The 22,918-nt window shown below is 32.3% G+C and overlaps 1 protein-coding gene across 1 annotated transcript; it reads right to left on the reverse strand.

The window, feature by feature from the left end:
- Positions 1–21,568: 21,568 nt before the first annotated feature.
- LOC134692594 (uncharacterized) lies at positions 21,569–22,600 on the reverse strand. The gene has a single exon (XM_063553052.1). It carries the CDS (start codon positions 22,541–22,543, stop codon positions 21,569–21,571), a length of 975 nt encoding a protein of 324 aa, XP_063409122.1. The 5' UTR covers positions 22,544–22,600.
- Between the last annotated feature and the right edge of the window lie 318 nt (positions 22,601–22,918).

The raw sequence follows: 22,918 nt of genomic DNA on the forward strand, positions 1-22,918 counted from the left end.
GATAGCATTTTTCCCCCTAAAAGACATCTTGAGGGAAATATACAGTCTTCATCATGGACAGTTTTTAGATATATACTGTTGTTAAGTATTTAAATAAGAGGCTACCAAGAGCTGAATCGCTAACCTGCTTATCAGTTTTGTTTAATAGAAAAACAAAGAATATCGGATATCCATCCATGACATGCACAGCAAAAAAAAAAGCAAAGGAACAACGCATTTATTGCTGTTCTTCATCTCAAAGTCAAAGTGAGGCCTTCTACATGGACTAAAAACCCTATCACCTCACTGCAAGTTTGAACCGGCACCTTTATTTCCTGTTTGGGCAGAATATTGCTTATTTTTAAATCTTATAGATTAACATTTTATACGTCTTATAGATTAACATTTTATACGTCTTATAGGTTAACATTTTATACGTCTTATAGATTAACATTTTATACGTCTTATAGATTAACATTTTATACGTCTTATAGATTAACATTTTATACGTGACATCACACTTTTAAAGAAATAAAGGAACATGCAGTTACATATATCTATAATACTAAAATGACGAGGTCCAATTTGTCAGCCGTCATCACGTAAAAACGACGAATCAAAGAATTCAACATTATATATAACTAATATAGAACAAAGGTGTAGATTAAAAATTACACCACTCCAGGCCCTTTTGTTTTCCACGTAATTACCGTATCACCATGGTAGGCTGAACGTCAGGTTCGGGTAAATCTGTTTACGGTATTTCTGTAATTTCATTGGTTATAAATACTATCTAATGGCTGCTTCGTGGCTGTTTCCGGAATGATTCTGGGGGAAATGAAGGTCATTTTAACGTCTGATTGGCTATTAATGAGTGGCATGCATTATATGTTCCACGCGTCCGTAAGTGGGGTCGGATTGAAATCATGATACTAGATTATAGTTTCATATTATGATAAAGTGTTCATTTGCTATAGTGATTAGTTATGATGATAACTCACGACAAACTGTCAATTTGGTGTAGATTATATAATCATGTGACAATGTGATGATTTAATCTTGAAATTATGTTGCTACTTTGGTAAGAAACTGTACATTTATGTATTATTGCTATTCTCTAAAAATAGAACAGTAATGTGTATAATTTACACTTTACACTGCGTATTAAAACGGTTAAATGATTGAGATACTTTTGTATAAGATTTCTTCGTATAATGCTTAAATTTTAAATAGTAAATACACAAAACGTATGCTCTATGTATAAAAGTAATAACCATTTATTTTTCATTGCTTTGATATATTGATTAGAAAATATTAATATCACGGAATTTACCGAAGATGTAATTTCGTTTTCAACAGCACTTTCATCGCTTCATTGATTTCTGGTGTAAATAAACAAACCCGACGAATACAAAAATTACAAGGTGAGCAATATGTGCAAAGAAGCCTACACCAAGCATCACGGTATTGTTATTGGCAAGGGTTTCAGTGCACAATAGGATACTATAGTGTCAGCTGTTGCAAATTATATAATTAAGCGTTTTACATTAATGCACAGCCTATATAATTTTGACAATGTCAATGACCCCAAGTCAATCATTTATACGATCCTTCGAACCCAAAAAACTTGCAACACAGCTTACTCCCAAAAAGATGTTTGCATGTGGGGTAGACAGTTTGATGATCTTTAATGTACTCGTACATGATGATTTATTCTTTGGAATTGTCATGAGGCTGATTTAGAAGGGGGCCAGGGGGCATGCCATCCTTTTCTGGGAAATTTGGTGGGCCTGCACTTAGGAAAATTTCTCGATCTGCCACTTGTTGTTGGACCATAATAGTCCCAGTATGGGCACTGGTGATCAGCAGTCATTATAAAAAAGAAGATGTGGTACATGTATGTCTATGATTGCCAATGAGACAACTGTCTACAAGAGACCAAAATGACAGACATTAACAACTATAGGTCACCGTACGGCCTTCAACAATCATCAAAGCCTATACAACATAGTCAGCTACAACAGGCCCCGATATGCCATGTAAAACAATTCAAACTAGAAAACCAACGGACAACGAAAAACAAATATGTAACACATTAACAAATGACAATCACTGAATTATAGTCTCCTGACTTTGGACAGACACATACATAAATAATGTGGCGGGGTAAAACATGTTAGCGGGATTCCGATCCTCCCCCTAATCTTGGACAGTGGTACATGTATAACAGTACATCATAAGAAAGAAATATAAAAATCAGTCAAAAAAGGCTTAACTTTATATATCAAAAGCACTGAAAATTTCATTTGATAGATAAGATAATTTTATTAACCAATCATGGTGCCCAAAATTTGAGCTATACAATCAAATGAATGAATTACAAAATAAAGCACAGAAAATGATTAGAATGATTAAAGTACATTTAGATAACAAAAAACAAAAACAACACATGAATACACATTTACACTAATTAACTTGATATAAACCAAGTTATTGACAAAACATAGTTGTTATGGGTGCCACTGTGACCTGGAGAAATAACATACTTCTTTATAGTACTAGGTCTATGGGAGACAACTCCTGATCAATTTTATTTCCTATAATTATATATCAATCTATATTTTTCTTCTATTTATTTATTTATTGATTTTTTTTTAAACAACAATATTTTCTATAATTTTCTTTCGTTCTTCAAAAAGGGAGTGCAATAAATTAGATAAGTTTGAAGTTACAAACAAATCTTCAGATGAAAGAATCCAAACAAATTTCATTTCATCAGATAATCTTGAAAAATTTTTGAATTTGGAATTTAAATTAGATAGATGTTGATCATGAGATCGAGTATCTTTTAGAACAGGACATTTTAAAAGAAAATGTAGTTCGTCTTCAACTGCGTTCTTACATAGCTTACACTTTCTGTCTTCAGCTTTAATCCCAAAATACCTCCCTCTTTCGATTTCAAGATCATGACAGCTAGTTCTTTGATATGTCTGATTTCAATTTATTCACATCATCAGATCTTACACTTAGTATATTTTTTCATGATGAACATTACTATTTGGTTGATTATGTAGGGAATCACTGAAACATGACTGGAGAAGTTGCCACCTCCCCCACCCCTACTTACATGTATTGTCCCAGCTGACCTGAGAATTTGTCCCTCTATAACCATTAAAGTCATACAACAATTACTTATCCATTGTGGCATCATATATTTTGTATTAAAACATCAAATTTTTACATGGAATATTTGTAATGTACATGTACAGTTTGTAATGGCGTACATATACATATACATACATTTGTATTGTAGCAATAAGGTGTATTCAAAGCAAAATAATTAAAAATAAATCAACTCAATGGATAGAAGCATACTGGTAAGTCAAATTTTTGTTTCACACAGCATCTGCATAGAGTGATGAGATGTAAATCAAGAGATCAATCACTGGTTTTAGAAGTCAAGAATTTTTATATTTTACTTATTTGGGTAGATACATGTAACACAACATTTATCTTGTCATAATACCTGTACGCTCAGTGTTCTTCATGAAAACTATCCCACTGATTTTAAATCATTATAGGAAAGCACAGTGTATAAGCAAACATTTCAGAAGGCAAAGAGTCTATTATAGGCTGACTTCAATAGTCTGTAAATTATCTGAAAAAGCTTAGTTCTTGTCAACTTTCTTATTATTACAAACATTTTAATAGATCTAGGTCTCCCAAATTTGGTGTATTTCTATTAGATTTTTTCAAAGTCATTTTCATTTATTTTTCAACCTAGCCCAGAAATATGTTTAATATAGCTTATTTAGAGAAAGGCCACCTGGCTCACCTCTAACAAAGGCTATATTTATTGTCAATGCAAACATTTTACCTGTTCAACACCAAATGCTGTCAAGCTTAGGGCCGGCCCCTGGCCATGGCTCTTTTTTTTCATAATTCATCTTACATGTACATCTCCATTGAATTTGTTTACTTATTTATTCTATGGTCTATCTATGCATATCTATCTATATACCACATTTTCATAGTCCAACAAAAATGTTTAAAATGTATACATTTTACTTTTTTCTAGCTTCTCATGTGATAGCCGTACCTTTTTGGTCACTATTTATGTGTTGCGTTTAAATATGAATTGTAACACTTTACAGTGACTGAACAGGTAAAACAAATACTTCTCAAGAAACAGAAAAGAGAAGACTACTTGGAACAGCACCAGACTACATGTATGTATGAATAAAAACTCAGATCAGAATAGCATGAAGGATATTATATGTCCTTGTGAATAAGCAAGGAAAGCTTTTAATAATAGTGCCTATCTTTAATTTACTAGATTTTTTATTCATTATCTGTTGAAATTTCAGCATAATTTGTCATAAATTAAATGTTTATCTAACTATGCTCAAACTTTAGTGGTGGATCCAGAAATTTTCATAATCGGAACACACTGACTGCCTAAGAAGGGGCCAACTTCAGTCATGCTTCAGTGATGCCCTTTAAAAACAACAAAAAATTTCCTACAAAAGGGGTGGCCCAGGCCCCTAGAAAAACCCTCTTACTCAACCTCTGACTTTAATTTAATATGACAAGACTGTTTCATTCACCAAAATACTGGTGCGTTTCTGTGAAAAATATCATGCACAATTTTATAAATGAGAGGGGAAAGAAGATCCACATGTGGTGTACCTGCACATGACAACTGCCCAATTTTTTTAATCACAACTAATCATGCTGATACTGGCATTACCAGAGAGTACCAGTACACATCAAATTAAAAATCACAAATAACTGATACATATTATCAGATATTACAGAATTAAATATGTTTTAAATTTATTACAAACAAATGTGTTCTCAATCTTGTAGATAGATATAACTGGATCTCATATACATGTAAATACCAAAGTCAACTGTCTATCATGTCTATCCAAGTCACAATTTATAAAAGTAATCTATTAAAGGTTGTAGTTTGGTCTTCAATGCAAAGCTTGGTTCACACCAACAGCAATTTTATATAGTCCATATCAATCATGACAATGGCGTTTGGGGTTAAACATGTTTTCGTAGGTAAATAATATTGCCATGGAACTTTTTTCATGAGAGTGTTATAGTCTATAGAGTATTACTTCCTGTTTGGTGGAATAGTGAATTAGAAGTCAATATGTTCTTGTTCAAACTTTTGTCGCTTTGAAGGTGTCATGATAGTCATCCTCAGCTTAAGCAATCATGTGTTACTGTAATTTGAATTTCATAATGACTGAGCGACTTTTTTCGAAGCACTGGTCAACTCCACCATGGCGAATCACAAGACTTTGACAATCAGTAAATTATGGCGAAAAATATGTTCTTAAGTAAAGAATTGTCGCATAAAAATTAAATAATAGAGTACACAGGAAATGGCGAAGTTCACATAGTCTAGTATGATTAATCATTTAAAAAAAAAACTAGCAAAAGGGGGGGGGGGGGGGGGGTACGCCCTCTACGCCCCCCTCTGGATCCGCCACTACCTTCTGTTGTTGTCCATTTTGTCAAGTAGTAATCCTCAAAAGTATGTTTACTTTATATGCTATTTTATCAAGTTGATTATAGACACAGAATACATTTTATTATAATATCATTCCCCATTTCCATTCTCAATTTTATTAAGTCTCCTTCCATTATAACACAGGTCCACCAATAATACAACAAAAAATGACATATTAGTAGAAAAAGCACTATGTTTTCATATTGCTTGAAGTGCAATATTCCAATAAAAATAAACTACTCACAAAACACTGATCTCAATAGAATCAGCTAAAATACGGCAAGCTTTTTAGAAAAGCTATTACTTGTTAATATTGCCAATAATTAAGAAGTTCCGGGTCGAGTCCGATACCGATACCAATAGTATATTCACCTGTTACCTTATCTGTAGATTGAAATAAACAATTAATTTTCCCATAGGCGACAATGGTAGCCTTTTTCGAGATACAGACTTTAGAAAGTTGATTTTTTAAACGAAGCCTTGCTAGAATCAAAGAAAAGTTATTAGGACAGTATTTTTTGGTCCCACAAATATAGGTTCGCGTTGCTTTTCTTAGCGTATTTTGTACTTATCTCCCATGCCTATCAATTTTGCGCTTAAAAATACGTGTCTTGTCCTGGCGTTGAAAAGTCATCTCAGTGCCTTTAGGGCTACGGAATAATTTTTATTTTGCCTTTTGTATAAAGCAGAGTGCACGAAATCTCTAAAAATAAAAAAATTACGGGCGCAAATATCGACCAATCAGGATTAGCCATACTCTTAATTCTGAATACCATGTTATGCATAAAATGACTGCGCCCATAAAATCTAATGGTGTATTGTAACCTGTATGTTCCGCATCTGACAGACGCACCCCCAAACGGTGTATTCAGGATTTATATGCTATATACACGGGTCATAATCACAGGGTTGACACTACTAAATTGTGATATTACGGGTGTGTTCTAGTAGTTGATATTATTACACCACTGTTTGCGAAATTATTGCATTAAAGAAAGTTTCATGGGTTATCGTGTTTCATTTCATGTATAGAGATGTTAAACACTGTATGACTGGAATATAACTCATGTAATATAAAAGTTACCATCATCTCCAAACTATTTTCATCGGTAGTTACCACCATCCCCAGGGGCGGATCCAGGATTTCAAGTTGGGGGGGGGGGCGCAAAGTTGTTTTTGGAGGTAAAGTTATTGAAATATTTTTCTAAAAAGGGGTGCAATGTAGATATCTCGAATTATTGTGTGGTAAAACAAGGGAGAAATTAAAGTTTCAAGCTTAAACCGCATAAATCCTCCCCTAACAACGTATTCGAACAACTTACAGTCGCCATATTTAACAAGAAATCTTTTAGGTTCCATTCATTGAGACTACCCCCATATATTTCCCAACAAACTGAACTGAAGACAATAAGGATAGAGACAGAACTCAGTCCGGAATACACAAGCTGACTCCATATAAAAAATATAGCGATGTTATGTCAATGGTTGCTGGGAAAACTTGTGTTGCATTCATAGTAATCAATCAAATATCTTCAGGGGGAAAACAATAACTATTTTATTAGATTTGTATACGTCCTATTGGTTTCTCCGTACCAAATATCAAGTGACTGACTGGCGGATGGACGGACAGAGGTAAAACAATATGTCCCTAATCCACGAAGAACCTCAGAGTAGTGATGGCAAGGTCTCCTACAAATTGGAAAAATCTACAACAATCTCCTAAAACCCACTAAGGAATTCATATTGCATATATGTGTTTATGAAGCTACAGTTATAAAGCTGCAGCCCTAAAAACAGAAGCTGAAGATTATGTGAACATTTTATTTTGATTCTGTTTTCCTATGCAAACCAATCTACAACCAAGACACCAGCACTTGTTGTAAAATTGTCTATATAGCAATAAACCTAGCAATAAACCAAGCAACTAAACCTTGAAAGACAAGGTGCGGGTAGTTGTAACATAAAGAAATACAGGAACACCACAAAATAACTGTTGTTTTGCACATCGTCAGTGTGTCTACATAAGACTCATCAGTGACGCTCAGATCAAAATAGTTATAAAGCCGAACATTATATTTGTTAAAAACGCAACTCCGCGTTTGACACCTTCCATTGAAGTATACAATATTTATAGAACTTAAATAAATCGTAGGTAAGTTGATTTGTAATCACGCTTATCCTGTTAAACTATCTGTTTTATATACTTGAATGTTAAAAAGATGGAATGGTCTCGTGTGATACTTAAAAAAAGTTGAAGACAACCCATGCTTTGCAAATTTTAGGGGGGGGGGGGCGCACGCCCGTCACGCCCCCGCCTAAATCCGCCCCTGCTCCCATCTTGGAGTTACCGGTCATCATCAACGCATTTTTATTGTGTTAAATTTTCTCAGTAGCGGACAACTGTGTACGGTTAATATTTTACAGACTAGTTGCAAATGTTAACAACCAACCGATGTCTGAGTAATGTTTGCCACATTTATGTAAAAACAAAGAAATTAAGAGGGAAAGAATTTAGGGATTTTCCCCTCCTCCATATTGGGATGGTGGTAACTTCAGACACCATCACCTGCTTGTCAACAGTGCTGTTAGTAACTAGTCTTAATATTTATCAATTTGTGTATCAATTTTAATTTTGGATGACTGTTGGCGCGATTAGAACCCGTCCGCATCAAATACCTTTATTATGAATTTATAAAAACAGTACATATTGTATATTATTTCTTATTTTATACAAAAATCATGATATTTTGTCGTCTGTTTATTTATCATTCTGCATAAGAAATTCATCACGGATATAGTGGAAGTGACATTTCAGGATTCGCACATTACGTTACACTGATATATTTTATGGTGATATAATACTAAACTCCTAACAGGAGGTTAGAGGTATAGGGGAGGATTGAGATCTCAAAAAACATGTTTAACCCCGCCGCGTTTTTGCGCCTGTCCCAAATCAGGAGCTTCTGGCTATGCTTTGTTGATCTTTGTTAGTCTTGTATGATTTTTAATTTTAGTTTCTTGTGTATAATTCGGAGTTAAGTATGACGTCCATTATCACGGAACTAGTATACATATTTGTTTAGGGGCCAGCTGAAGGACGCCTCTGGGTCCGAGTTTTTCTCGCTGCATTGAAGACCCATTGGTGGCCTTCGGATGTTGTATTCTCTATGGTCGGGTTGTTGTCTCATTGACACATTCCATATTTCCATTCTCAATTTTTTACTTGTATACTTGTTATAAAAACTCCTTAAAAGACTGCCAATAAACAAAGGCCTTTTTTCGACGCCTGTATATGTGAGCAATATGCCCCTCCCGCAAAATGCAAATTCTGATAATCGTCTTTCCACTTTATGAAATGGTGCGTTCTTCGTCATCTGTACTTGTAGATTATGTCAAACTTAAAACACATGCAAAAAAAAACCCCACCCATCCCCGAATACCAATTTGAAAGTGCACATTAACATAAATATGAAATTTAAATGGTTTTAAGATATCGCTTGGTTAATAGGGTTTTTTTTTCTTTTTTTTTCTGCCGTATGAATAATATAGGTTAAAGCAACGATCTTTTTATACTTTGTTTGCTTTTGAAGCGTTTTTTTCTGGATTTACTTTCATCAAAGCATCGATAAAACATCTATAGTGGCGTCACGGACTTTTAATGAGTTGTTTGCTTATAAATTTCAAGAATATAACTTCAGAATGGAAATTAAAAAAATATGTAACAAGACTAGTCTGCTTAAATCCAGCCCCAAGTATCCACTTGCGTTCGTGGATGCAAGTGGATACTTCGGGCTGGCTTTAGTCAGACTGTAACGGGGACTAGATTGGTTAATTTTATTTCGTCCTAACTAAGTGCACATTTATTTCTGAGCATTTGTTAACTTTCTCCTCATTCCGATGTTGCTGTGCTGTCTGTGTAGACTGCGCTGGTTCTATTTCTAAGCTAGCACTTTATTTCTGAAATGTTTCCGAAACTATATCGGAGTTATTCTATACAGTACAATGAATTTGAGAGTTCACCTATTCTTTTTTTCCCCATTCCATACCAACAAACTATTTTCTGTACGCGAGTTTCAACGCATGATTGAATAGTGTATTTAAGACAATATGTAACCAGTGTTATCACTTAAAACATAATTTGACAAAATTTAACCCTTCGTGAACCTTCCCCTTTCTGATTGGTCACCAAATCTGGATCCTTGTTTTACGGGCATAGATCGTTTGCGCTTTTTTACCTGTAAAACAATAGGACATTTGCGCTTCAAATACTATGGACATTTGCGCTTCAAATACTATGGACATTTGCGCTTTAAATTTTGATTCACCCGTAATAAATTGATCGGACATTTGCGCTTTTTACCTATGGTCGTATTATATATGTTTCGTTAGTTAGTTCGTTGGACATCGAAAACTCAGAGTCAACGATAAGAAAACGGAATAATCCCCGGATAAAAGAAGAGGCCCATCAGGGAAGTAATAAAAAAACAAATATTACAAAAGCGCAAATGTCCTTTTTTAAAAGCGCAAACGTCCTATGATTTAGTTTAAACAATATTTATTCAGATAAATTCATCATGATACGATATAATACAAATATATTCAGGATTCAGAAACAAGCAATTTGCTTTTACAAATCTGTCTCCTTTACAAAAATAATACACTTATTGAACAATACATAAAATATATAACTGGCATGCTCTGTAATAAATATATGAATATGAAAAAGGTGAAAGAAGAATAAGAAGGAAAAAAATTATTGAGAAAAAAATAAAAAATAAATAAAAATAAACATGAATTATTGTACTGTATACAGTGTGAAATGCTTTGGTTCCTAATGAGTGACGAAGGGTTAAAACGTTTACTTTTAATAATATATTTCTGCACCAAACTAAATAAAAGACTATTTTGCTCATCTGAGAGTACCGTTGATCCAAAAAGCAAAGTTGTTGTGTTAACTTGGACAGGAAGAACTGAAACAGAATCTAATAGTTCTTGTCTTAGATTAGTATATAACCGGCAAGATAACAGGAAGTGAGAATTAGTTTCTACATCACCACAACGACAATTTGGAGAGTCTACTAAGTTACGAAGGAAAAGGTGAGAATTCAATGAACTTGAATCCATTCTTAAGCGAGCATGAAGAATTTGACCAAAACGATGTCCTATATAATAATACGCTGGGATCTTACTATTTTGGGTACTAATTTGTTTTTTGAATAATGATAGAGATTCACATTTTCTTATGTTTAAGTTAAGAGTGTTCCATAGTTTTGTTGTTGCAGGGATGAAATATTCAGAATATAAACGGGTCCGTGTGTTGACTTGTGAAATATTATTTCTCTGTCTTGTATTATGATCATGCCTACTGCCTACTGAATCAGGTAATAAGTCTCTTAAATACTCTGGAGTTTTATTATTCAAAATTTTGTGATACTGAGTTAGTCTGTGATTGCGTCGTCTTTCAGATAATTTTTCCCATCGAGTTTCAACATATAAATTGTTTATACTGGTAAGTTTAGTACCCCCCGTGACGATACGCGCTGCGTCAAGCTGAATACTTTCAAGTTTAGCAATCAAATTCTGATTTTGAGAGTCCCAAACGACATCGGCATATTCAAGAATTGGGCGAACAAATGATATATAAATTTTTTCAAGTGTAAATCTATCAAGGACATTTTTCATTTTTCTCATTATATTTATTCTTTTGTAAGATTTAGAAACTATATATTCAATATGATCGTTCCAGGATCCGTTATTAGAAAAGAGGACACCTACATGTTTGTGTTTACTTACTGTTTGTAACTCTTGGGTGTTCATATTTAATGGAGGATGAAAGGGTCTATTTATTTTTTTTGAAATTATCATACTTTCAGTTTTTTGGGCATTAAAGTTCACAAGCCATTTTTTGGACCAATTATAAATCTTATCTAGATCATCATTTAAAATTTTAGCTGTTTCTGTTGGATTGTCAACCATAATATATAATGATGTGTCATCTGCGAATAGCTTAATTTGAGCTTGAATATCTTCTACAATATCGTTTATAAATATCAAAAATAGGAGAGGGCCTAGAATGGACCCTTGTGGGACGCCTGCATTTACAGGTAACCATCCAGAACTTGAACCGTTAATAACCACCCGCTGGACTCTATTTGTAAGATAATTTTCAAACCACCTTAGTAAAGAACCCGATATACCCGCTTGTTGAAGTTTAAATAGCAGTCCCTTATGCCAGACTCGATCAAATGCTTTACTTATATCACAGAATACTACCCTTATTTCTTTACCGCTATCTAAAGCCTTCCCAAAATCATTCGAAATGTTAATTAATTGATTAACCGCTGAATCCCCCCGTGTAAAGCCCGACTGATTTTTCGTTAGAATATTATTGCGCATAAAGTGATTGTAAACATGTTTATATACACATCGTTCCATACACTTTGATATTACACTCAACAAGGAAATAGGTCTATAGTTTTTAACGTCATTCGGTTTACTATTTTATAAACTGGGGTAACATTTGCTCTTTTCCATCGATCTGGAAAAGTAGACGTACTTAACGATAGGTTAAATAGTTTACATAGTGGATATGTTATGAAAGGATTTAGGACACTTTTAGAAATAATTAAAAATTGAAATTAAATAGAGCTAATTAAAATAAAAATTGTATGTTTCAAATTTATTAAGTCAGTTAAAAGTAAAATAGAATATAAAGTCAAATAATTCATTGGCACAAGGAAATATAACAAAAAGAAACTACAATCAAAAGAATTTATGATTCATAAGAGTAACAGACATTAGCTAAGGTACAAGATCATGCTCAAAATAGATGTCAAGAATCTTGATTAAAGGTTAAGTAGTACGCTTTAGAAGTTGGTAGGTCGACGGACAGATGTATGTCGCATTGATATTACATCCAAGGTTATAACCATATTCACAGAACTTGTAGATAGTGTGGCATCATGAATATTCAATAATACATAACAGCATATATAGGAATGTATTTATATAACCAATCAAAAAGCTGGAGTAAGATGAATACATACACAAAAATAAAAATTAGAACTTAATACAACTTGAATTAATTTTTATAAAAATCAGAATTTGGAGTGCAAACAAAATATTGTTTTATTAAAATTAATATTCTCAAATGCTTTTCATGAATAAATGAGTGCATTTTGCATATTATGAGATGACAAGTGTTTTGGCACCAAATTACCTTACATGCAGAGAGGCTCGGTTTTGAACGGGGGAAAATGATGTCATGCAGGAATTCTTTGGGACATATAAAAAGGCGAATCACTAGGTTTGCGCTAACATCATTTTCCTCCCAGCAAAACTGAGTTCTTGTTATTTATTCTTTTATAAAGGTAAGCTTGTTTTATTTATTTAAAATTTAGATATACGTATTTAAGATTAAAATGAAATAAGAAATAATTATAAGTAATAATAATAAAAGAGAATATTTATCTATATAATTCAAGAAATATAATTTATCAATTTGATATTTTATTTAATAATTAATTAAATAAAATATTAACACTTGGTTGAAATTGGATAAAATCTTTATAATAAATAGAATCATGAGGTTATTCACTCCGCAACGATAAATAGGATGATCGTATATAAGTTAAAAACAGATGTTTTATGTGAAGTGCATAAATGCATATAAATAGAATAGTTAATTGCCATGAAATTCACGAGTTAAATTCTGCAATTTACGAAACAGGAATACTTGTATTTTGTCAAGAGATCATGTTATTTATTGTTATTGTGTATAATTAATGTATTGTAAAATTATCTTGATCAAAAAAGAAAAGAAAAGAAAGAATAATTAAAAACATCATTTTCCTCCCAGCAAAACTGAGTTCTTGTTATTTATTCTTTTATAAAGGTCGTTAGGCAGATTCCAACCTTGCACTACCGAGCTTTTCCCCAGAATAACAAAAAGGTATGCTGCAGCACTAGTGGTATTTGTCAAATGTCAGTCTGAAGGGTTATTTGGTTGAAGGTCATTAATTTCAACATTTATTGGTATTGGTCAAATGGATAGGTTGGAGAGTCGTTGAGGCGGGGAACACTAAGTTCCGTCACAACAACATGGTGGACTGTAATTTTAGATTTTTGGAAAATAATATTCATCCCCACATCCTACAAATTGCGCCGAACAAAATTCTCGTTTATAAGATATATAACTTCACATTGGACTGCAATACAGATTCATATGTACACCAAGGTTGTGATTTTTGTATCGTTAACATACCATGCCATTGTGCAATAATTACTTCAACAACCCATTTCCCTGCACATGTGTATGATTGTGAAGCAAACTCCACTGAGATAACCAAACTGCATCTGGTAAATTTGGCTCTCCTCCAAGAATTTTTCAATTCGACAAAATTAATCGATATTTTAGGCAATACAACCTTTGATGATCCAGTCTCGGTCAATTTTCCAAATTTTGAAATTTATAAACATAAATTTCAACATATAATAGCGACAGATAAGAAAGAAGATATGAGTCTTAAAAAAATGGCGAAACGAGCTAAAGAAAGAAGTAAAATATACACTCATTTGGCTGATTCGTTAGTAGATGGAGAGGTAGATTTTCCAGAAAGTTGGCTTTCAAAACGAGACATTCTGTCATTATCGGCTATAGTAATCGCTTCATTAAATGCATTAGCTACAATATATCTAATTTACAAATTCAAAATCATAGCAGCAGCTATCTCGGTTTATTCACCGGTAAAGGCCGAATCCTTCAATTATGAATTCCCAACTACTCAAGATACATTGAACAATGAATGGACAAAAGTGTTAAACGACAATATTAAGTGGGATCATATTATCTTTGTCTTAACCTTCTTCTGTTTGGTGGGCATATGTTTCATAGTTCTATACATCATAAAGAAACGTTCGTTCCACACCACTATTTGTTTAGAAATAACTAATGGCGAAAAGTGTTTCCTTCTCAATATCCTAAATTTGCCATTGTGTCCATCATTTTTCGATTTCAAAATTCCGGCTGAAGTTAGCGACATATTTATTTCAGGACTACTCAGACCTATCGTTCACTTAAAATGCTCTGAATTTACTATAATAAATAAATATACCGACCAGTATCTGCAAATTCAACCGTATATTCGTGTGTCACCATTAAGAGCTTACTTACTACGTCGCATAATAAAGAAACCTTTCTGCGCGTACATCATGGTTGTACATCATAACATAAAATATCCAGTCGGCATAAAGGAAACAAAAACCAATAAACCTAAACCAATCGCTGAAGGGTCGAATTACAAAGAAAAAAATAAAACAATCGCGAAACCACCGAATTATTCAATTTATCCAAATATCTCTTAATTAGTAGTAAAAAGGAGAAGGAATGCTACTGTCAGAATTACAGTTTCAATAAAATTAAAAATAATCTTCACAGAATAATTTTCCTTTTTTTGATATTTTTTTTAAGATAAACAAAATTTTTTATGAACGTCATTTATTTTCAGAAATGAAGATTATATGTAATTTTGGAGAGGAAACAGTAAGTGCAACGGCGGCTTGCACTCGGATTTGCCCAACTTTCCAGGGTTTAATTCGTTTTGGGGGGACACGAATAAATTTGTCAGATTTTTCATTAGAAGCCTTCTGTTTCATTAACAGACGGGTTAATGCCTTAGAAACTAGATGGCCAAGTATTAAGAAAATAATAGATATAGTAAAATTAGCCGCCTTTTTAAATATCAATTCTTCGAATTTAATGTACATTTTTGGAAAATTTAATATTAATTATGAAAATGCATTTTATTTTATATGTACGATGGTGCATATGAAAAGACATGGTTATTCAGAGATTAGTGATTTTGTTTTATTTGAAATAACAAATGCTAGGATAAGTGTAAATTTTTTACTTTTTGATTCAAAATATATATTTACATTAAGTAGAAAAGTACATACTTTATCTACGTATCAATTTAATAATAGAATTAAAAAAATGACGTGTAGATGTATTACATGTAAATGTTTAAGACAAATTCGTTTTTATTATCTAAGTAAAATAACAAATTAAATACTTTTACAATCCAAAATGAATGTTTTTTTTATTATTTCTTTATTTATATAACATAGAGTTCATAAAATAAATTGCGAAAATACCACAAAAATTAATAATGTATCATCTATTTTCAGAGATGGAAATAACATGTTTATTCAAAGCTTCTCAAGTAAAAGCAACTAAAGCTCTAAGTACCAAAGCGCCAATATTTCAAGGTCTACTACGGTTTCGGGAAAACAATATAAATTTGTCAGAGTTTTCTTTAAACGCTTTCATATATATAAATAACACATTTCGTTCGGGTCGGACCAGATTGCTTTCGGTCAAGGAGATAATTGATATTATTCATTTGTCTTCATTTTTAAATATTGATGCAAATGATGTGAGGTTGCTAATAAACAAATTAAATATAACTTATAATAATGCAAGAGATCACTTAGATCTAATTGTACATTTTAAATTAAGAGGCTACCCAGAATTAGCCACAAATATAAAATATGATGTTATCCAAAGTAGGATTACGGTAAATTTTGTCTTACAAGATTACAAAAAACTTTTTTCCATGAATAGAGACGTGCATATACAACACATGTATATGTACGATTATAAAAACAAACGTGTGTTAACGTGCATGTGTATTCTTTGTAAATTTTACAGACATATACGTATAATATGTAAAAATAACAAAGTTTTAAGGAACAAACCCCGTATTTTCTTCTAAAAATTTTTAAATTTAATACATACTCGTAATATTCCATATTTTAGGTTAATAATGGAACAAGTACAAAAGACAATCCTTCTTAAAGAAATACTAAATCGCGAGTTGAGAAGAAAAATGAAATGGCAGGAAATTAATCCATTTTCTACAAGTGCTAGAAACAAACTTATAAGTATTCTTGAGTTTCATGTTTGTTTATCATATATAAGTTATACCCTAAATTTAGATAGCGACGATTTCGTAAATATATTGCCTTCACAAATTCTTTGGGCAGACAAACAGGCAAATGATTTTAACATTATCATATAAAAAAAAAAAATAATAAATAAATAAATAAAAATTAATTATAATAATACATATATTCACATAACTAAAGGAATGAACTATAATTATAACACATTGATTTTAATATTTCATATTTTTTGTATATATCATCTTTTATGCAAATATTGCAAATTATAAAAAAAAAAAAAAAAAAAAAAAGACGGAATTTTATATCATATTTAATGGCAACATGCCAATGAAGTCCGATATTCTCAATAAATAAAAGAAATAAATTATATTAAAATCTATAAATAAATTCAAATTCAAATATATGTGTCACTATTGTATAGGGGACTTATAGAGAGAAAGAGAGAGAGAAAACATATTTTATTCCCCTACATATGGAGTACATAAGACACAGATCTCCATATGAATTATTGTCGCGACGACTTGGAGTACATCCAAAGACAGATCTCCATTTTATCGCAGGTGGACTTTGTTCCACAGAAGAGGATCGGCACCGCTTGTTTGTAAAATTAATTTTTTTTATTGTGCATGCATTATATATTTTTGTGCATATATATAGATGTGTTTGTGTTTCATTTATTGCTAAAACAATTCATTGGAAAAATTCTCTTAATCAAGATTAATAAGATTCAAAGAGTAAAATTATATTCAAAACAAATTGAAAAAAAAAAAAAAAATGAAATCAGGAGATTTCAAACTTAACAAGGGGGTGATGTTATGAAAGGATTTAGGACACTTTTAGAAATAATTAAAAATTGAAATTAAATAGAGCTAATTAAAATAAAAATTGTATGTTTCAAATTTATTAAGTCAGTTAAAAGTAAAATAGAATATAAAGTCAAATAATTCATTGGCACAAGGAAATATAACAAAAAGAAACTACAATCAAAAGAATTTATGATTCATAAGAGTAACAGACATTAGCTAAGGTACAAGATCATGCTCAAAATAGATGTCAAGAATCTTGATTAAAGGTTAAGTAGTACGCTTTAGAAGTTGGTAGGTCGACGGACAGATGTATGTCGCATTGATATTACATCCAAGGTTATAACCATATTCACAGAACTTGTAGATAGTGTGGCATCATGAATATTCAATAATACATAACAGCATATATAGGAATGTATTTATATAACCAATCAAAAAGCTGGAGTAAGATGAATACATACACAAAAATAAAAATTAGAACTTAATACAACTTGAATTAATTTTTATAAAAATCAGAATTTGGAGTGCAAACAAAATATTGTTTTATTAAAATTAATATTCTCAAATGCTTTTCATGAATAAATGAGTGCATTTTGCATATTATGAGATGACAAGTGTTTTGGCACCAAATTACCTTACATGCAGAGAGGCTCGGTTTTGAACGGGGGAAAATGATGTCATGCAGGAATTCTTTGGGACATATAAAAAGGCGAATCACTAGGTTTGCGCTAACATCATTTTCCTCCCAGCAAAACTGAGTTCTTGTTATTTATTCTTTTATAAAGGTAAGCTTGTTTTATTTATTTAAAATTTAGATATACGTATTTAAGATTAAAATGAAATAAGAAATAATTATAAGTAATAATAATAAAAGAGAATATTTATCTATATAATTCAAGAAATATAATTTATCAATTTGATATTTTATTTAATAATTAATTAAATAAAATATTAACACTTGGTTGAAATTGGATAAAATCTTTATAATAAATAGAATCATGAGGTTATTCACTCCGCAACGATAAATAGGATGATCGTATATAAGTTAAAAACAGATGTTTTATGTGAAGTGCATAAATGCATATAAATAGAATAGTTAATTGCCATGAAATTCACGAGTTAAATTCTGCAATTTACGAAACAGGAATACTTGTATTTTGTCAAGAGATCATGTTATTTATTGTTATTGTGTATAATTAATGTATTGTAAAATTATCTTGATCAAAAAAGAAAAGAAAAGAAAGAATAATTAAAAACATCATTTTCCTCCCAGCAAAACTGAGTTCTTGTTATTTATTCTTTTATAAAGGTCGTTAGGCAGATTCCAACCTTGCACTACCGAGCTTTTCCCCAGAATAACAAAAAGGTATGCTGCAGCACTAGTGGTATTTGTCAAATGTCAGTCTGAAGGGTTATTTGGTTGAAGGTCATTAATTTCAACATTTATTGGTATTGGTCAAATGGATAGGTTGGAGAGTCGTTGAGGCGGGGAACACTAAGTTCCGTCACAACAGATACTTTAAAACAGAAGATGCTTCTTTTAACAATTTTGGACTTATGAGGTCAGGGCCAGAAGCTTTTGTGGGATTAACAATTTTCAATATATCTTCAACTTCAGTAACAGTAAGTTCTATGTAACTAATATCATCACTAATATTATGAAGTTCTTCAGGTAACACGGCACTTGAATCATCAATATTTGACTGGGAAGAAAAAAATCGATTAAATTCATTTGCCTTTTCGATTTCATCAAATATTAAGTTGTTATTAACCATTAAAGGAGGTATACTTGCGTCGTTCGTTTTTAATCCGGATATTTGTTTAACCGTTTTCCACCAGTTAGTAGTGGACGGGTTACTGTTCATGATTTTTTTAATTAAATTGTTGTTATAATCATCCTTCGATTTTCTTATTAAACTAGTAACTTCATTTCGTATTTTCTTAAATTTTGTCCACTCCGATGGGTTATTATATTTTTTAGCCTTTCTGTGGATTCTATTTTTTTTCCTTATCTTTTTTTTAACATCATTTGTTAACCATGGAGGTTCATTTTTACGAACAGTAATTATTTTATTAGGAATACATTTTTCAGCAGCTTCTATGATAGTTTTTGTTATTTCGGTTGTAAATTGTTCAACGTTATTTAAGTTAATTACGGAATCCCATTTTTTTTCAGATAAAATGTTACGATATCTGTCATAGTCTCCTCGATCATATAGCCAAATTTTACGCTTAAAAGTTGTTTGACGACATTTTGGAAAGTTCAAAAGACTAATTATAGGACAGTGAAAACGTATTTGGTCTAATAAAGGTGGCCCGACTCCACTGTAATTTATTATGTGAGTATCGTTTGTTATAAAAAGATCTAACAACGATGACGACGATTCAGTAAAATGAGTAGGTTCATCTATCATTTGAGTAAGACTAAATTGGCTTAACAAAGGTGTAATTTTTGAATTAACAGGAGCTAGTTGGTTATCGTTAAAATCGCCTGTGGCCATTATGTAATTAATAGTATTATCATTAGACGCCATATCAAGAGAATATTCAATTTTTTCCCAGATATCTGATCCACTATTAGGAGGAACATAAAAGGTCCCGAGCAAAGCCTTTTTATCTTTAAATTTAAATTCTAACCATATTGCTTCCAAGCTTTCGCTTTCGAGGTCAATTCGACGTTGAACATGTATATCATTTTTTACATAAACAATTATCCCCCCTCCAACCTTGTGTGGACCTCTGTCACGACGGAATGGGTGCTGGTAATTTAGGATTTCAATAGATTCGTCGGTATGATTATTGTTCAACCATGTTTCACTAAACGCTAAAATGTCGAAATCAGAATATTCAGCTTGAATCAGATCTATTTTCGGGGCTAGGCTTTGTACATTTAAGTGAAGAATTGAGACTGATTTTGAAAAAAGTTCACCGAAATCCGACATGTCAATTGAGTTAATGGAACTTTGAGAAGAATCGATATCGTCACTTGGACCTGGATTTACCTCTATTCCTGCTAGGATAAGCAAAATTTGAATAACAAATAGTAAAAATAAAATAATAAATAGTCTAAGATTAACATTTACACTTGTTTTTTGTACATTTGAGTCTACATGTTTCATCTCTGAAGGTATTAGGCATACGCCTAGTTGATGCGACAACGTGAAAATTAAAATTGATAACACCAGTGCCTGTGAGACACTTTTACAAGTGAGAAATAAGTTGATACAGATAAAATCAATATAATTTAGTCTTTGTTTGATGTTTTTGCCTGGTGAGTATTGGCCAACTCTCATACGATATAACTCGATTCCTACCCCCATGAGTTATGTTACATCTGGCTGAAACTGGTCAAACTGAGAGCGGCCATATACAAAGTTTAATAAACCATAGCATTTCATCTGTTTTGTGAAAAAAGTTAAAGTGAAAAATATGAAAAAAATGTTAGAACTAAAATTGAATAACAATGTGTTGTATGCCTGAAGCAAAAGAAAAAGTATGCACATGTGCATGGATTTAACAAGTAGTTTGGAGGAATGAGTATATACACATGTATAAATGATTGGTGAATGGTACAACTTTATCTATACGTAGTAATTCAGTACAACTGTTAATACCAGCCGTGTCAAATCATCTCGATTTAATTTGATTGCCTAATTGATTATTTGATCGCTGAATTGACAAGGTATGTCTATACAATTTAAAATTTATAGTAAGCATACACGTTTTAAGCAGTGCAATTCACTACATGCATGTTGTTAAGGTTTGCGTGTATAAGATAAAATTTACAAATTGAAATTAAGATCTAGTTTTATTAGTTTGAAGTTAGCCATGAAAATTTCCTTACCATGGAATTTAACATCATGTAAAAACAACCGTTAGTTTTACCATTTTCACGCATGAGTAATTAATTTTACTATGCGAGGTTGTGTTTTGAAAATCAATACGTTAAAATTTGTCACGTGACAAATCAGCGATCAAGGTAAGTATTCTCGTGTAATTTACAGGAATGCGGATGAATTACAAATTAGATGTATTATGTACAAGAAATTGTGTAGCATATAATTGTAGTAAAATTTAAAAAAATACATAAACAAGAGAAACAAACAAAAAAAAGAAGCAAAAGTCAATTGCAGACTATATGACATCACTATATTTAGTCAGAATACAGTTGTTTTTGCGAGATTCTGAAACAAGACTGTTAGAAGTCTAAAAAAAATGTAGTAATATATACAAAAAAAAAACAAATAAACATATTGTCAATATATATATATATGCAGTTTTATTCAAAGTTAAATCATGACATTTTGACACTCGTGTTTTCAGCTGATGTATTTGAAGATGCTCTCTCTGCTAATTCCTTCGCTTGTGCTTCCGCATATGTTATGAGTTGTGGTGGTGTGTACTCGCGTCTGTTTAGTTTGTTGTTGTAGTCTAGCCTATCAAGGAAGTCCATGGAACCAGGACAGCAGTATATCGATACAAAACGTAGGAACGCTGGCATTGTGTTGACAACATGGACTTGCATTTGATTGTCCTTTACATAAATTTTCCCATCAACTGTCCACGTGTCTCTTAGATGACGCTCAATACTGAGCTGTCTGGCTTTGTATGCAATGGCGTTCCTCGGCTTAGTCAGGTCCTCATTAATTCTGACATACTTGTATTGTGTTTTACCTTTTAGAAATTTTCTGCATCTAAGGATCCTCTTTTTAACATTATGATCCTTAATCTTGACAATTATTTGTCTAGGAGGCTGAAACTTGTTGCTAACTCGACCGTCTTCATTGCCTTCCCTTGTGCGTGGTTTACCAATTCTATGAGATCGAATGATGTCTTCGGGTGTTAGATTTTCATCGATGGTTTGGATAAGTTCTTTCACTAACTCGTTTGTTTGATGGGAAGATTCATCTATTCCACCGTCTGGAATGCCGTTGATACGGATTAGGTCCCGTCGACTATATTGTTCTAACGCATCCATGTCATCACGCAGCGATTGGTTTTCTTTGTTAAGCCTCTCGATTTCAAATTTGTACTGGTCTATTGTGGCTTTGATAGTGTAGTCGATCTCACAATGTATCATTTCTTTTAATTGCAAGGCTATTTGAATGATATCTGACTGGGCTAAAGTGCATGTAATTGGCTGCGGTAAAGTTTCAGATGTAGTTTCAGTCGTTGGCTGGTATTGCAGAGAGCTTAGGCCTGCAGGGACAGAAGCATGATGAATAGCGTTATGGTCAATATGAACGGGTGAGGAACCTGGAGAAGACATTGCGAATTTTTTACTTGACTCTTGTTCAGGTGGTGTAGGCTTGCTGTGATGACGGAGCCTGTTGATTTGAAGCGCAAATGTCCAAAAAATAAAGCGCAAATGTCCTATGAAAAAGCGCAAACTCAATACGAAAGACACAACTTCCAAGCAAGGACCGAAGCTCATAAACTCAACAGCAGGACTTCGGGGTTGTCCGGAGAGCCGACAACCATGCTTCGGAAGTTGAAAAAAGACACTATATACAATCAGTGTTATAACTTGGTAGCAAAGAAAACAACAAACAAACAAATATTTTTTTGGCCGATCACGGCGCCCAAAATGAGCAGAATAATTACAATATAGTTTTCAAACATAATGTAAAGTAAATTAAAAATA

This window comes from Mytilus trossulus, chromosome 12, assembly GCF_036588685.1.
Source record: "Mytilus trossulus isolate FHL-02 chromosome 12, PNRI_Mtr1.1.1.hap1, whole genome shotgun sequence".
In the NCBI taxonomy this organism is placed as follows: domain Eukaryota; kingdom Metazoa; phylum Mollusca; class Bivalvia; order Mytilida; family Mytilidae; genus Mytilus; species Mytilus trossulus.

Excerpts from the sequence above, each read along its gene's own strand:
- LOC134692594 (XM_063553052.1), bottom strand. The coding sequence starts at position 22,543 with ATGTCTTCTCCAGGTTCCTCACCCGTTCATATTGACCATAACGCTATT.